We start from the raw sequence: 15,614 nt of genomic DNA, 5'->3' as shown, positions 1-15,614 counted from the left end.
ATGTTGGGATAGGGGAGAAGCCCGTCCCCAGTGCAGAGGAGAGCCCACCACCCTCTCTGCCCGCTTGGGCCGGCTGGGGGCTGAATCCTGGCCCGCCTGCTTCTGAGCCTCTCAGTCGCTGCCGGGATCCGGTCCGTCTCCTGGGTGACTCAGGGCTCTGGCAAGGCGAGCAGGAAAGGGCTGATTTTCCTGCTGGACATCAACACTGGCGGATCCCCCAAGCAGCTCTCTCTGGGGCAGCGGTAAAGGCAGGGCGTGGGGGGAGGCAGGGAGCCCGGGGGGGGGGACGGCTGTCACTTTCTTGCCCGTAACTGGGGGTGCGGGTGAGGTGGAGCTCTCTTGGCTGGGGGGGGGCAGAGGGGGGACAGGAGCCGGAACTCAGCATTCTTCCATCTGGTGCCCCCGAGATGCTTTGGGTGGCAACTCTGACCCAGCCGGTACAACCTTGTGGCCGCACGGCGCCGGGTCTGTGGCAGCTTGGAGCAGGCAGGGCTGGGCCTGGGGCCCAAGAGTCTGTCCTGCTCCAGGGGAGCTTCCTGAGGAGTGGGAGGGGTACCCCTGGAGGAGGGGGCAAGCAGAGTCTCTGGGCTCTGGGGGGTGTTGCGTGGGACACACACACTTGTGTTTATCTCTGCTTGAGCTTCTTGAAGCGGAGCTCTCTCTTCTCCCTCCTTTCTCCAGTGGCGGGGGGGGGGGGGCAGCCGCCCTCCTGGAGCTTCGCCTGGAGCAGCCCAGGTGTCCCGGCCGGCCGGGGCTGGTGGGAGTTGTAGCGCAAAGCAGCTGGAAGGCGCCAGGTTGTCAGGGGGTGGCCTTGGGATGGCTGGGAAGTGACTCAGCGAGTGGCAGGAAATGGAGCAAGGCAGATGGACAGGATCCAGGGCATTCCTGGCCTCTGCAGGTGACCGGGTGTGTAGCGTGTGAGAGGGAATGGGTCTTCCTCATGGAGGGCTGGATCCAGGCCCTGGCAAGCGGAGCGCACTCAGCAGTGCTTGTTTGGAAATGCCATAAAAGGAGAGAGCCAGGTTTTGCCCAGGGAAGCCTCTGCATGAGAAGGGAAGCTAGATATTGGCATGGAGTTGTGAAGAAGGACCCCCGTCCCAGCGCTCAGGCAGACCCAGGGAAATTCCTGGCCTCCTTTCTCCTGTCATTTGCCAAAAGGAAACAAGGGAATGCCAGCGGAGCCCAAGAGACCAAGTCACTCTCCCAACGCCCACCCCATCTCACCTGAAAAGTCAGAACCTGTTTGGTTTAGTGCCCTTCTTTTCTTTGTTAATGTTCAAGCCCCGCGTGAGAATAGGAGAGATGCTTCTCACCTTAGCAGGCTGCCCAAGAGACCGCCTCTCCGCCTGGCTTCTCATCCCTTTTCTCCCTGTCCCTTGCCAGACACCAGGCCTGGCCGAACAAGGACAGAGATTCACACAGCCCAGGCCCCAACCCACCTCCTTCCCTCATGGGCCTTGAGATCCGCAGAGGGGGCCTGGTTGGTTGTTCCTCCGCCCTCAGAGGCTCGGGGTAGAAGGTGCCCCAGGAAAGGGTCTTCTCTGTGGCAGCCCCTCAGCTGCAGGACTCCTCCCCACTCTACAGCTTCTGGAGGACGCTGAGACGCACCTCTTTCACCCTGACCTTTGACACTTGAGGTGTATAGATTTAGGACCCACCGTATCTGATGGCAGGTTGTTTAACTGTTTTCAGTATTGTCTTTTAACGTTGCAACCCTGGGACCTTGGGCTGAAGGATGGGAAGTAAATAAAGCCTTCTCTCCTTTCCTGGCCAGCCCGTCAGCTGGCAAAACCCTCCTTCCCCTGGACTCTTGCTTCTGGAGCCCAGGCCAGCCGGGTGCCTCTTTCCTGGGGAGACCTGCTCTCTTGTTACCGCTGGATCTGCTCCTTTCTCCCTCTTGGCTGTTTCACCCCGGTTCTTTTTCCTTTTTTTAAATAATATTTATTCAAAATTTTAAAGGTTACATTAAAAAAAGGGAAAACAGAAATTTAAAAAAAAACAACATAGAAAACATACAACCATTAAAAAAAGAAAAGAAAGAAGAAACAAATCAAACCTTTACATAACTTTCTTCCTTTACTTATTTCCTTGAACCTCCTCGCACCTCCCATTTTTGTATTCTAATTTAAATTGTTGTTTCAGCAAATCCTTCTAACCTAATTTTTATCTTAATAATTTATTTTAACATACTGTATCTTTACATTCTCTCTTTCATCAATTCATTTTTACTTAATCCTTTAATGTTTTTTTACCAAAGCCACATTAATTCCTTTCTCAAACATCTTATCAACAAAATCCTTGATTTTACCATATTTTTAGAAACCACTTTTACTTTTACTTTATCCAAACTTAACTCTCATCCAAACCTATATAGCAATACTTGTTCTTAAGACATTTCCCTAAGGTCGAAAGAAAATTCCCTTCCACGAATTTCCCAATTCTCCTAAAAGTAAAACAAAAAGGTAAAACAAAAAAGCAACTTATATTATGTACACTTTAAATTCCCATTTTTCATTCCACCCATACCCCCTTCCCGGTTTCAGTCCCCAACAAATATCAAAAAAAAGACCATCAACCCGGAGATCTTATATCCGAGGCTCTTAAATCTCTCTCATAGCTCCTCTGCCAGTCTTTTTGATTGTCTTTGATATTAAAGACCAAATCTCGGGGAGACTCCCGCCCAGCAGCATCCACGTTTCTTCCAGCCAGGCCTACGTACTTAAAGATAAGGCCTATAGGGTATTCCACATCTTGTTTCATTCTCCTTTCAGTTCCAAATGTCCCCATAGCTCCAACTTCCAGCTGAATCAAATTTATAATCCAAGGGTCATGTGGTCTCCACATAAGGAGGTCTCTCCATCTTTCATTTTCCAATTCAGGCCAGGCTTCCATCTTCAGAGATTTGTTTCTCCTTGTTACCATCATGTCAGGCCTCAAGTTGCAGCTCACCTTTTGTATCTGCATGGTTGGGTCCCCCCTTTTTTTCTCTTCAAAGACAGCATTATTCTCCTTCTCAATTTCCTCTGTTTGTTCAGTTAAGTAGAATTCCTGTACCAAGTTCTTATCAAGTTCATTGCTGGTACTAGCTCTTGTGCCCAAAGTTGTAACATTTGTAGTCAAAACACCTATTTGACCTTGCAGCTCTCCCAAGAGAAAGAAAGTCCTGTTCAGTTCAGACTGGATTTCCTTCCAGCTGCCATTCTTAAGCATATCAAGGTCAAAAAACAATTTCTCTGCTGGTTCTTAATGCAACGTCCCAAGACTCCCTCTAGGGGGATTTAAGTTTCTTTTTACTCCTTTCAGCACAAAACCAAAAGTTCCATACGTTAAATTGTAGCAGTCCTTCCTTCTTTTAAAACATAAACTTGTAACCAATATAAGCAGCAGAGACAAAGTCCTCTTTTTGTATCTTGACAGCTAACTTGACAGCTGTCAAATTGTTCAATTGCTCATCAACCGGCTCTCACTTCGGAGCCCGTTAGTGGGTTCCTTAGCAAGTGGGGGGGGGGCGCTAAAGGTGCCCGCCGAGTCCCATGGTCACAGGCTTCATCCGCCTGTGATTTTTGAAAGGGTCCCTGCTTCGCTGTAGCGGAGAAGACCCGTTTCCTGCGGAGCTATGCCCTCCAGTTCAGAGGGAGTCCGCCATTGCCTGTGGCGCCACCCCGGAAATCCCTGTTTCACCCCCAGTTCTCAGGTTCCCCCCTTTTCCTTATCATCCAGAGCCACAGTAGGAGCTGTTAGGCAGAGGAAAGCGGAGCATCTCCTTCCTTGGGTGGCCTCTTGGCATGGCTGCTTTGGTGGAGATTCCTGCATGGTAGGGGGTTGGACTAGATGACCCTAGTCCAACTAGGGTCCCTTCCACCTCTACTGCTCTATGATTCTTTGAATTTTTGTATTTGCATTTTGATTTATGTGCAAATTGTTTCAATTTGGTTGTGTACTTTTTGGTGTGTTTTACTCATTTGTAACTTTTGTAATATTTGTGATTATGTAAATCTTGGCATGTTGCTTTAACTATGGAAAAGTGGCATACAAACAAAATGAGGGCGAGGAGGAGAAACAGGCCCAAAGTCTCCCCCCTGCCTTCTACTGATGGTTACTGAAAAACGTCCTTGTTCCTCTTCCCCAAATCAACCAATGGTCAGACCCAGTTTCCCCTCCTGGGACCCCCTGCGCCCTTCAGCCAAGTCTCCCCACTCTCCCTGACCACAGCCCCAATGCTGGCAAGTGGGGAGTGGTCCCTGGCGACCCCCGGCTGGCATGGGGGGCTGCCCCTCCCCAAGTGTCCTGGAGATGGCCTTGTATCGCTTGTGACTCAGGAGGCCAGTTGCTGCCTCTCAGCCTAACCTACTGGATGAAATGGGGAGACAGAGAACTCTGCACATGACCTGGAGCTCCTTGGGGGGGGGCAAAGTGGGATAGAAATGCAACAGTAGTGATAATCTGCCCCCTTCTCCCTGTGTCCCAATCAGGGTCTGACGGGAGCCGGGCAGCTCAGCGAATCCCATGGAGGTCAGTGGGAGCCACTATGGCGATTATCATCGCCTCCCCGACTACGAAGAGGAAGACTCTCCCCCTGAGGATGAGAAGGAGCTGCTGGTGCACGTCACAGAGGGGCTGAAAGGTACGTCTCCCCAGGCCTGGGAGGGCAGCTGGAGGGGGTCCTTTCAGCCAAGCCTCCTTCTCACTCTTTCTTCCTTTGCAGATTCCTGGCATCACATCAAGAACTTGGACAACTTCTTCACCAAAATATCCTTCCTGGTTCTTGGGCATCTTTTGCTCAGGAAGGCCGCTCTGCAGAGCCGCTGGGCCAGAGCTGGCATGAACATGCTACAAGGACTTCCCAGCAGCTAGGGAGCACCTCTGAGCACGAGCAAAGCCCATTTCCCTCCCCGTGTGGGGCTGGAGGAGCATGTGGGGCTCAGCGGCCCCAGGAGGCATCTGGAATCCCAGAGGAAGGGGGAAGGGAATGCTATGTGCTTTCTAGGTGGCTGCAGGGGGGGGGGGCTCCAAGGCTAGGCGTAGCAGAGTGGTTTTCCTTAACAGATCCTGCACATCTACCATTTCCACCAAAAGAACGGCTTTGCCTGCATGATGCTCTCGGACGTCTTTGAGCTGGTGTGAGTACCCAAAACTGCCCCCTCCTGGGCCCTGGGGGGAGGAGTAGGAGGAGGGAGCTGGTGGGCATCTGGGGCAGGGGAGCACCTGCCCACCCTCTTGGCTCCTCTCTGACCCCACTTGGCTCCTCTCCCCCCAGGCAGTTCCTGTTTGTGGTCACCTTCACCACCTTCCTGCTCTGCTGCGTGGAGTACGACGTGCTCTTTGCCAACCGGCCTGTCAATCACACTCACCCTGGAGGGGGCGCCCTCCCCGAGAGGAACAAGGTGACGCTGACTGATGCCATCCTGCCGACGCCGCAGTGCGCCCAGAGGTGAGTGGGGGGGGGGAGAGAAGAGACTTTCCTGTGGGGAAGGGGTCGGCCCTCGGGAGCCCCAAACCTCCTTTGCAGCCGGGGGGACGGGGAGAGGTCCAGTTAGATAGATGCTATGGAACTCCCTGCCTCTTGACTCCAGGCAAACGCCCTCGCAGTGTTCCTTTTGGCACCTGCTGAAAACGTTCCTGTTTAGACAAGGTGGTGTGAGCTTTAATGAATTAACTCTTGTATGTTGTGTGCTTTTCTGGGTTTTATTATTTTGTCTTTTTGTGAACTACTTTGAGGGTTTTTTGTTTTTGTTTTTATGATATATAGCTAGATACACAGCTGCCCCTGCATTGTAGGGGGTTGGACTAGATGGCCCTTGGGGGTCCCTTCCAACTTTATGGTTCTGTTCACCTGTATGTACGCATGCACACATACACACATACAACCCTTAGCAAAGGGTCGGAGTTAATCCAGGTTGATGAATCTGGAGCGACCTGGTGCAACCCAGCCAAGGTCCCTCCCCAAGAGCCTTCGGCCTTTCCCCAGCCTGAGCCTCAGAGGATGCTGCTGCCCGTGCCTGCAGGGGAGAGTGTTGGTCTCGCACCCGGGTCCTGCTTGGGGTCTCCCTCCCCTGGCCCGGCTGATTGGGCCCTGGTGTCCCCCCTCTCCCCTCCCTCAGGATCCGTTCCAGCGGCTGGATCATCTTCCTGCTGGTGATGGCTGCCACCTTCTGGGTCTACCGCCTGGTGAAAGTCCTCTGCAGCCTCTTGGGCTACTGGGAGATCCGCACCTTCTACACCAAGGCCCTCAAGATCCCCTCGGTGAGTGAGTGAGTGAGTGAGTGAGCGAGCAAGAAGAAAAACAAGAACTTTATTATTGATAGGCCACCCTCAGCCAACAAGCAGCCTCTAACATTAAATACCTCCCAGCACAGAGGGGGCGATGGGTGCAGCAAGGACCCCCCTTGTTCCTCGGGAGGCAGCCGGTGGCTCTGCTGAGTCTCCCTCTCCTTCATCCCCCCATTACCTCCCCTCTGATGCCTCCTTGGCAGCTGACATCCCACCCCCCAGATTGCTCCTGCATGTCTGGGCCCCACGGCTCAAGTAGAATCTCATTGCAACAAGGGACGCCTGCATTTCTGCCAATAGGAAAAGGGGACAGTCTCTCCCAAATAACACCCGAATCCTGAAGGTCTGCCCTCTTGCCTGACTGAACAGGGCCCTTCCTGTGCTTGAGCATCTGTGCGTGTTTCCTTGCTGCCCTGGGGGCAATGTTGTCGGTGGAAGAAGGAGTCGGAGGCAGGACTTGAGGGGTGAAGGAGCGTTTCCCCCCCTCTCCCGCCTTTGGGAGATCCTGATGGGCAGAGACCCAGTGAGCAGGTGGGGGTTTGCCTCCCCCAGGGACAGCAGCCTGACTTGGGGGAGGGTCCTCCTTGGCAAAACTGTGGCTCCCATTTTCTGGATTTCACTCTGTAGGCTGATCTTTGGGGGGGGTGGATGTCATTTTTGGCTCTTCCTTGAGGGAGGGAGGCTGGACTAAGTGGCCCCAATGGCCTTAAGCAGAGATCCTTTGTGAATCAGATGTGAAGCGGGGGCCTGATCCTGCAGCGGCTGCCTGTTTAATTCTGAGCTGAGCAGCAGCGATGACTTCCTAAGCCCCACTTTAGCAAGCCGGAGTGCCTGTAGGGAGCTCTATCCATCCATCCATTCATGTCTGTTTATAAAAGTATTTGTGTCCTGCTGGGTCCTGAAAAGAATATCTGAAAGCAGTTTACAGGGATAAAAACCCAGAACCATCCGGGGGGGGGGCAGGTGTTTAAAAGTGGGCCCAGAAGGAGGCTGCTGAGTCTCCAGGGACAGAGAGCCTGGGGGCTGGGTGTCCTCTCCCCCCGCCCCCGCCCAGCGTGTCCCTCACCCTCCTCTCTTGCGCCCCCCGCAGGACGAGCTGTGCAACTGCAGCTGGCAGGAGGTGCAGGCGCGGCTGATCTCTCTGCAGCGGGAGCAGCCGATGTGCGTCCACAAGCGGGAGCTGAGCGAGCTGGACATCCACCACCGCGTCCTGCGCTTCAAGAACTACCTGGTGGCCATGGTGAACAAGGCCCTGCTGCCCGTGCGCTTCCGCCTGCCCCTGCTGGGCGAGGCCGTCTTCCTGACGCAGGGCCTCAAGTACAACCTGGAGCTGCTCTTCTTCTGGGGGCCGGGCTCGCTCTTCCAGGGCCAGTGGAGCCTGCAGCCCCAGTACAAGCGGGCGGGGGCCCGGCTGGAGCTGGCGCGGCGCCTGGGGCGTGGCATGGTGCTGCTGGGCCTGGCCAACCTGCTGCTCTGCCCCTTCATCCTGGTGTGGCAGGTGCTGTACGCCTTCTTCAGCTACACGGAGGTGCTCAAGAGGGAGCCGGGCAGCCTGGGCGCCCGCCGCTGGTCCCTCTTTGGCCGCCTCTACCTGCGCCACTTCAACGAGCTGGACCACGAGCTGCAGGCGCGCCTCAGCCGCGGCTACAAGCCCGCCTCCAAGTACATGAACTCCTTTGCCAGCCCCCTGCTGGCCCTGCTGGCCAGGAACGTCTGCTTCTTCGCCGGCTCCCTCCTGGCCGTCCTCATCGCCCTCACCGTCTACGACGAGGACGTCCTCACCGTGCAGCACATCCTCACCGCCATCACCCTCCTGGGGGTCATCGTCACCGTCGCCAGGTGGGTCAGGAGGGCGGGGGCATGTGGCCCTCCAGGGAGCCAGGGCCGGAAGACCCACCTGATGCGGCCCTCCACCTCCGGCTGCCGAAGCCCATCTCCCGTTCCCCTGGTCCCTGTGGCCTTTGGCCAGGCTGGCAGTTTTAGCCCCTCGAGTTCTCAGGTGTGCTTCAAAGGGAAACCCCAGCGAGTCTTCAGCCCTCAGATTTCTGCCTTCAGATTAAACCCCAGCCCCGTAATAGGCCTGCTGCCCCTGGGGTGTCCTAACCAAGGCCGGCTCCAGGGAGGACCTCCAGTGTGCAATTGCTGGGCTGGAGGTCTCCAGCAGACAGGCCTCTCTCTGGTTTGGCCTCCTCTGCCCTGCGGAATGGGGGCACCTGGCACTGATCCCTCGCCAGATCCCAGGTTCTTCTCACATTGAGCACACGGGTGGTATTTTAGGGGCTGTACTTGGCTAAGTTTTATTCAGAATAGACTCACTTAAATGGATGGGCCACAGTCACATCTGTTCATTTCAGTGGGTCTGTTTAGGTGAGCGCAACCCCATATTTTCTGTTGGTAACAGAATTTTGTGGAATGGTCGAGTCAGAAGGGACCCCTAAGGGTTATCCAGCTCAACCTCCTGGCAGATTGCCTTCAAACCTCCACCTTCCGCCACACATGCACCCAGACAGCAAATCCTGGTGGCGAAGCGCTGGATGAAGTCGTGGAGGGGTGCGGGGAGGCTCCTTTCTCCAGGTGTGGGGCACCCCCCCCCACCTTGATGTCCCCAGTTCATGGGGGAGGGTGTTTGGGCCGGTCTTCCTGGGTGCTGACGAGACCCCCTCCCCCTCCCGCAGGTCCTTCATCCCGGACGAGCACCTGGTGTGGTGCCCAGAGCAGCTGCTCCAGTGCGTCCTGGCGCACATTCACTACATGCCTGACCACTGGCAGGGCAATGCCCACAAGGCGGAGACGCGGGAGGAGCTGGCCCAGCTCTTCCAGTACAAGGCGGTGAGTTTGAGGTCTTTAGAGGATTTGTAGCCTGCTGTTCACCCAGAAAGGCGCTCAGAGCAGCTGACATGCAGGCAATCAGTAGCTGCTCTTAATATTTCTTCATATCGTGTCTTTTTCATAGTTCGGGACTCAAGGCGACTGACGCAGATAGCGAAAGCGAAAGACATTAGCTAAAGGCAAAAACGTTAGTTAGAAGCATAAAGCTAAAGGCAATTTTACAAATGTAATTAATCATTAATCTAATTAAAACTAAGATTTAAAAGGTGTGCTAAGAGCACAGGCCTCAGCAATAGAGATATGCCAGCGCCACTCCTTTCTCAAAGTCCCGTTGGAACCAGGAGCTCTCGGCTGTCAGAGGACGGCCAGCGAGGAGGGAGCCTGTCTGGCGTCCCCAGGCAGGGAGTTCCAGAGTTGCCTGGGAGCAGCCCCCACCGAGAAGGCCCCGCTGGGTGCCCAGAAAGGCTGGGAGGCAGTGCTGCCCGCAGGGGAGAGGGGAGAGAAGGCATTGCACAGTTAGGAAGAGGGACTGGGCCGGATCCTTCAGCCGCCTAGCGGAGCCCCTCTGCTCCCTCTCATCCCGCATGCCAGGGTGGGTTTTCGGGAGGGGAGACCTCCGGCACTGACACCCCCCCCCCGTGCCCCCAGGTCTTCATCCTGGAGGAGCTGCTGAGCCCCATTGTGACCCCCTTCCTGCTCATCTTTGCCCTTCGCGCCAAAGCCCTGGACATCATCGACTTCTTCCGCAACTTCTCGGTGGAGGTGGTGGGGGTCGGGGACATCTGCTCCTTCGCCCAGCTGGACATCCGCAACCATGGCAACCCACAGGTATGGGGGGGGGAGCTGAAGGTGGCAATCTTCACCGGGGGGGGGGATTTCAAGTGCTAAGGCCTGTTTGCCAGCAGCCGTGTGACCCTGTGCCTTCCCTGCATCCAGTCAGTGTGGCCAATTTGGGGACAGGCATTTCAGTTTCTTGTTTCCGGGCGGAATTATTCTGAAGTGCTGCAGGGGGTTGGATGGAGCCCCCCCCTTGAGAGGCAGGGTGGCATAGTGGTTAGAGCACCAAGCTAGCACCTGAGAGAGCCCAGGGTTCCAATCCCCACTTGGCCATGGAGCTCGCTGGGTGACCTTGTGCCAGTCCCTGCCTCTCAGCCTCACCTCCTTCGCAGGGTTGTTTAAGTGGGGGGGGGCATGTGTGCCCCCTCGGGCTCCTTGGAGAAAAAGGGGAGGGGTCAATGCAATAAATAACACAATACCCACTGACAATCCTAGTCTCACACAGCAGCCCCATTTTACAGGCAGGGAGACTGAGGCTGGGAGTGTGACAAGGCCAAGCAGAGGACTCCCGGGCTTCTTTCCTGCAGCCAAGCCCCCAGTTCTGCTGGACTCTTGATCCTATTCTTCTTCCCCTTACTGACATGGGGGGTACATGGCTCAGTGGTTAGAGCAGATGCCCACGGGTCCCCTCCCATCCTGCCATTTCCAGCAACTGGGATCCAGAAATATTTGCTGCCTCCAGCCGTGGAGGGCAGAGCCTGGCCAAAGTGGCTGGGGGCCTTTGGTCCACACAGGTTGGTGGCCCCCTCCCTCCTGCGGGAGAAAGTCCTTCCTTTTCTTGACCTGAATCCCCAGCCGCCCCCTTCCCTGCGTGTGTCCCCCCCCCCCGAGTCTTCCCTGTGCCCACGGCCTCCCTGACTTGCTTTCTCCCCCCCCCCCAGTGGCTGTCCCAGGGCCGGACAGAGGCCTCCGTCTACCAGCAGGCAGAGAACGGCAAGACGGAGCTCTCCCTGGTACACTTCGCCATCACCAACCCGCGCTGGCAGCCTCCCCCCGAGAGCTCCCTCTTCATCGGGCACCTCAAGGAGAAGGTGCAGCAGGATGCGGCCCACGCGCCCCCTGCCCAGCGCCTCCTGGCCGAGGCCCCCCTGGGCGCCTCCTTCCTGTCGGACGAGGGACCCTGCACCGTGGTGAGTCCTGGGGACGGGGTAGGGAGCCATCTTTGGGGTCCTGAGCCCCCTTTCTCCTCCTGGCGCTCCCTCTAACCGCCTCTCCCTCCCTGCAGCCGGAGGCCCTCCTGGCCAGTGTCCTGGCCCACCCTGTCCTGGCAGCGGGAAGTGGGGGTCTGGCGTCCCAGGCAGAGAGGCGGCGCTTTGGGCAGCCGGGCAGCGCAGCCGTTGCAGCCGCCAGCATCCTGGCCTCCCTCTCCTGCTCGCAGCTGCCCCGGCGGGGCGAGAACGCCGTCTACCAGAGCGACAGCACCCTCCCCGGAGACAGGTAGGCAGAGGGGAGACCTGGCTGGTCTGGGGCCCGGGCGCAAGGATGGCGGCGCTGGGTCAGGCCCAGGACTGCTTGGACCCGGTGCTCTGACTCCCAGAAAGGGAAGGAGGGAGCCGGTGGGGGGTTGGAGAGAGACCCTGGGGGGCTCCATTGGGCCCCTGCTGTCCCCCACCCCATTCTCTGTCCCCCTGCCTCTTGATTCCATCCTTGGGTGGCCCACTGCGTTTCCCATTTCTCTTTTCCTTTCTCCCCTCTCTTTTCTGCTTTCTCTCCCAAGTGGTTCCTTCTGCCGTCAGCAAAGGAGCCGCCTGGTCTTGGTGGGGAGGGCCCTGTGGCCTGGGCTGCAGAGGGGCTGGTGGAGGAGGGTGGGGGGCTGCCCCCTGCCCAATCCCATCTTCTTGCAGCCAGTGTGCCAATGGCTCCCTGTCTTTCTGTGCCCACCAGTGTTGCCCCACCTGAGACGCACCCAGGGCCCCTCAGCCGCTCAGTGCTGCTCTCTGAGTTTGCCTCGGCCGAGATGAGTCTGCACGCCATTTACATGCATGAGGTGAGTGTTGGGGGGGGGAGCATTGTCTTCCTACAGCGCAGGGGTTGGACTTGATGGCCTCTGGAGATCCCTTCCAGCTCTGTCTCCCGGGTGGTGGGGCGGGGCCAGAGCATTCTTGGCTCTCACCTGTGTGGGATCCCTGGTGGAGGGGGCTTGGTCCTGGGTGAGCTCCCCCAGGGATCCAGTACGCCCACCCTCTCAGGCTGTGGCGCCCTCCTGACTTCCCTCTCTCCCCCAGCTTCACCAGCAGCAGCAGCACCAGACGTCGCCACGCTCGCCCTCACAGCCCTTGGGGCAAGCAGGTGAGCCTCCCCTCTGGGGCACTGGAAGCACAACACTGCCGGGGCTTCCTTCCCTTCCGGGGGTGTCTTACCTGACCTGGGGGCGCTTCCCCCAAGATTCCTCCCTGCCCATGCTCCTGGCTGGAGAGCCAGGCAATGCCTCTGGGGGGGGGGCCCTTAGCGGGGGCTGGAAAGAACATGTTGCCCAGCATGAAGGCGGCTTGGTCTGCTCCAGGGCGAGAGCCGTTTCCTTGTCAAAGTAGCCCTGGCCAGGTTGAGAGTCCCTGGGGGCTGGGTCCCAATGGCCCTCCCCTCCTGAAGGGCCGTCTGGCCTCTGCTTGCCTTTCCCTGCCCCAGGCGGGGGTTGGGGGGGTCGCTTGCCTGCCAGTGGCCCAGGTGCAGAATTGTCTCTGTAATATTCACCTGCCCCCGGGGGGAGCGAGGAAGAGGCAGAAAGACGTTGCTTTTCCTATATTGTAGTCTTATGTTTTGAACCGCCCTGAGATACAGATTTAATACAAATCTCATGTGGGTCCCCCGCTCACTTCCTTCTCTGCCCTGCAGCTTCCCCCAGGCCCTCTTTGCATGTGCGCAGCCAGGATCTAACCCTTGGGGGCTGGAAAGAGGAAGAGGAGGAGGAGGAAGAGTCGTCTCAGGCACAGCAGCAGCAGAGGGAGAAGAGCTAGCGGCCGCCATCGCCCAGCCTCCTCCTCTTGACGTGAGTCTCGTTCCCCTCCTGCTCTCTGACCCACAGCCTCCCTCCGTGGGGCTTCACCTGAGCTCAGGGGGGGCTCTGCAGAGCTCAGCCCCACGCTCCAAGGCCTCCTTGCCTGTCCCTTCATCCCCCCCCCCCCATTCCCTCGGGGTCAGGGTTAGGGGAGGGTGAGAGCACCAGGCAAGGATTCCTGGGATCAAGGCTGCTTCCTTCCTGGAGAGATGGGGCTAGAGATGGGGAGGCCTGGGGTGGGGACAGTAAAGGGGGGGGGGAGAGTCGCCTTGCTTTTTTTTCATTTTTCTGTGTGTCTGCCGAGAGGGTCAGCAGCTCTGGGCGGCTGGCTTTCTTCAGACACCTTTCCCCTGGGGAGTGATGGCCACCGACTTGGGTGGCGTTAAAGGGGAATCGGATAAATCCTGGAGGAATCAGCATAGAATCCTAGAGTGGCAGAGCTGGAAGGGGCCGCGAGGGTCATCTAGCCCAACCCCCTGCAGGGCAGGACTCTGGGGTTCAGAGTCTCTCTCATTCTCAGCCAGTGGAGCTATCTCAGCTGAGGAGAGAGGAGGAGCCAGGATGGCTCTGGCTGGCCCCTGTGGCTGCAGGAGCCTGGATGAGATGGGCCTGACCCCATGGCCCATCCTATGTGCCTTGCATGAGGGTTTGGTACCTGGGGTCCAGCCCCCCTAACCTCCCCCCCCAGCCTAACCCTGCCTGTTTTGCCCCACCAGGTGATGGCTGCCGCCGGTGACTTGCTGGAATTCCTTCCCCCCCCCCCACCTCCCGGAGCATGGCCAGCCAGAAGAGGAGCAGCGCAGGAGTGGGAATGCGCCTGATGCCCGCCCTTGGCTGGCCGTGGACTCTGACGGGAGGAGGGGACCCCCCCTTCCTGGCTTTGGGTGTGTGCCCTCCGCGGGGGTGAATAAGCTATGGGCCGGATCAGGCCCTGCCCGGTGCTACTCATAGAGCTATAGGGGTCCTGAGGTTGATGAGAGGATGGCTGGAGCCAAATGCCCCCCCTTCCTCTGCTGCTATATGACCTGCGCTGTGCCCCCCACCCTTGCAAAGGCGCCCCCGGGGGCAGGGGCCTCCAGCTCAGGACCCTTTGGGGACAAATAAATGTTTACAGATGTGGCTAACGAGAGAGATTCACTTCCTATAGACCAGTGTTTCCCAACCTTGTGCCTCCAGCTGTTTTTGAACTACAACTCCCATCATCCCTGACTAGCAAGACCAGTGGCAAGGGATGATGGGAATTGTAGTCCAAAAACAGCTGGAGGCACAAGGTTGGGAAACACTGCTATAGACAACAGAATCCTTTCTCCTCCTCTGGGGCAAGGGGGGGGATTTGAAGGAGGGACCGTGGGATTGAGGGGCTGCTCCCTCCCCCTTGAACGCTCCCAGCGGCTCTTCAGGGAAGGCGGCAGGGAGCTGCTTCCAATTGGCTGTGTCAAGCTGTGATGTCAGGTCATGTTCTTGGCTTAAAGGTCCAGGTCCCCCTGCCCGTCCGGGCCAGCCGTGTCCGGCTCTAGGTAGGGTTGCGCGCTCATCTCGCTCAAGAGGCTGGGAGCCGGCGCTGTCCGCAGACACTTCTGGGTCACGTGGCCAGCGTGACGAGGCTGCTCTGGCGAGCCTGCACCAGAGCAGCGCACGGAAATAAGTCCTAGGCGCTGAGGTTTTACCCACAGCGCCATGCTGGCTTGGGGCAAGGGAAATAAGGGCTGAGTCCCCTTTCATAGAACTGCTGAGTTGAAAGGGACCCCTAAGTGTCATCTAGTCCAACCCTGCGATGCCCTTTCCCCTCTGGCCTAAGGCTTCTCCTGCCAAGAAGCTTCTCTATTCTTACAACCTGCGGACGCTGCCAGATGGTGCCTTTATTTTCCACAGTTGGGTACAATTATTTTAGGAAGAAAGAGCCTGGCTTTCAGGCTGTCCTGGGCACAGGAGTTTGGATACCTTGTCTGCTTCCGCCATCATACATCCCTCGCAGTTCAAAAAATGCTCTTGGCACTGTTTTAAAAAGTGGCCGGAAGGCATAAGATTGAGGAGCGATAAATGGAAGGACTTGTTCATGCAACGCAGTGTGAAAATGACGGAACTCCCTGGAGGAGGGATGCCCTTAGAAAAGGACCAATTCCTGGAGGAGGAGGAGAGGCTGTTGGGGGGCTCTGCATCCCCCGTCAGAGGGGAGAGCGGCTCTTCTAAGACCCTCCCCTCTGTGGAGAAAGGAGTGTGCAGACGCCAGAGCAGGGCAGGGGGGAAAGGCTTTTAATGGCAAGATCCGGAGCTGCGAGGGTCTCAGAGGGACGGGGCGAGACTGAGCAAGGACTGGCGCTTCTGCTGGGAGATGGACTGGCTGCGGATGAGCGAGGCCACCTCTTGCGTGCGGAAGGTCAGGCCAAAGATGTCCTCGTGGTAGCGGTTCTGGTCCTGGGAGAGAAAGAGGCAGCGTCAGATCCTACACACACAGACGCCACCCCCCCACCAGGGCACTTCATTGGAAGGGAACCCCAATGGTCATTGGTCCAGCCCCCAACGCTGCAGGGAAGGAGGGCAGCTGCCGACTGTTTCAAGGTGCCCCACAATTTGGTGCTGCTGATGCATTTGCTGTGGCCCAAGGGGGCCACCCCCCCCCCGGTAAGACCCTGCCCTGGGCAGCTGAGGGCTGCCTGCCTGCGCTCTGCCTCCAGCGCTGGGG

General features: G+C 57.5%; 2 protein-coding genes across 4 annotated transcripts in view; one reads left to right on the top strand and one right to left on the bottom strand.

The window, feature by feature from the left end:
* Positions 1–133: 133 nt before the first annotated feature.
* On the top strand, positions 134–14,050 carry LOC309381134 (autophagy-related protein 9A-like). 2 transcript variants are annotated; one of them, XM_081931675.1, is made up of 15 exons: positions 134–242; positions 4,473–4,624; positions 4,706–4,751; positions 5,058–5,120; positions 5,258–5,431; positions 6,102–6,243; positions 7,361–8,109; positions 8,946–9,099; positions 9,748–9,927; positions 10,818–11,066; positions 11,162–11,373; positions 11,821–11,923; positions 12,162–12,225; positions 12,769–12,922; positions 13,648–14,050. In XM_081931675.1, the coding sequence occupies exons 2-14, from the start codon at positions 4,507–4,509 to the stop codon at positions 12,888–12,890; spliced, it is 2,376 nt and encodes a 791-aa protein (XP_081787801.1). In that variant the 5' UTR covers positions 134–242; positions 4,473–4,506; the 3' UTR covers positions 12,891–12,922; positions 13,648–14,050. The 2 variants fall into 2 exon arrangements, with proteins under 2 accessions (XP_081787801.1, XP_081787802.1); XM_081931676.1 differs by having other exon boundaries at positions 12,769–12,931.
* Positions 14,051–14,770: 720 nt separating this feature from the next.
* NOS3 (nitric oxide synthase 3) overlaps positions 14,771–15,614 on the bottom strand; it is a 35,369-nt gene continuing 34,525 nt past the window's right edge. For both annotated transcript variants that reach the window (XM_081931524.1, XM_081931525.1), the window contains one exon: positions 14,771–15,346. In XM_081931524.1, coding sequence (XP_081787650.1) covers positions 15,215–15,346 — 132 coding nt within the window. In that variant the 3' untranslated portion in view covers positions 14,771–15,214. The remainder of the gene's footprint in view (positions 15,347–15,614) is intronic.

Source organism: Podarcis melisellensis, assembly GCF_964234715.1.
Source record: "Podarcis melisellensis genome assembly, chromosome: 12".
In the NCBI taxonomy this organism is placed as follows: domain Eukaryota; kingdom Metazoa; phylum Chordata; class Lepidosauria; order Squamata; family Lacertidae; genus Podarcis; species Podarcis melisellensis.
Note: the sequence above shows the minus strand (reverse complement) of the source record. Positions and strands in the feature narration are given on the sequence as shown.

Bases quoted from the DNA above. Each gene is read 5' to 3' on its own strand.
- LOC309381134 (XM_081931675.1), top strand. From the start codon at position 4,507: ATGGAGGTCAGTGGGAGCCACTATGGCGATTATCATCGCCTCCCCGAC. The intron at 4,625-4,705 runs GTACGTCTCCCC...CTTCCTTTGCAG, and splicing joins CGTCACAGAGGGGCTGAAAG to ATTCCTGGCATCACATCAAG. The intron at 5,432-6,101 runs GTGAGTGGGGGG...CCCCTCCCTCAG, and splicing joins ACGCCGCAGTGCGCCCAGAG to GATCCGTTCCAGCGGCTGGA.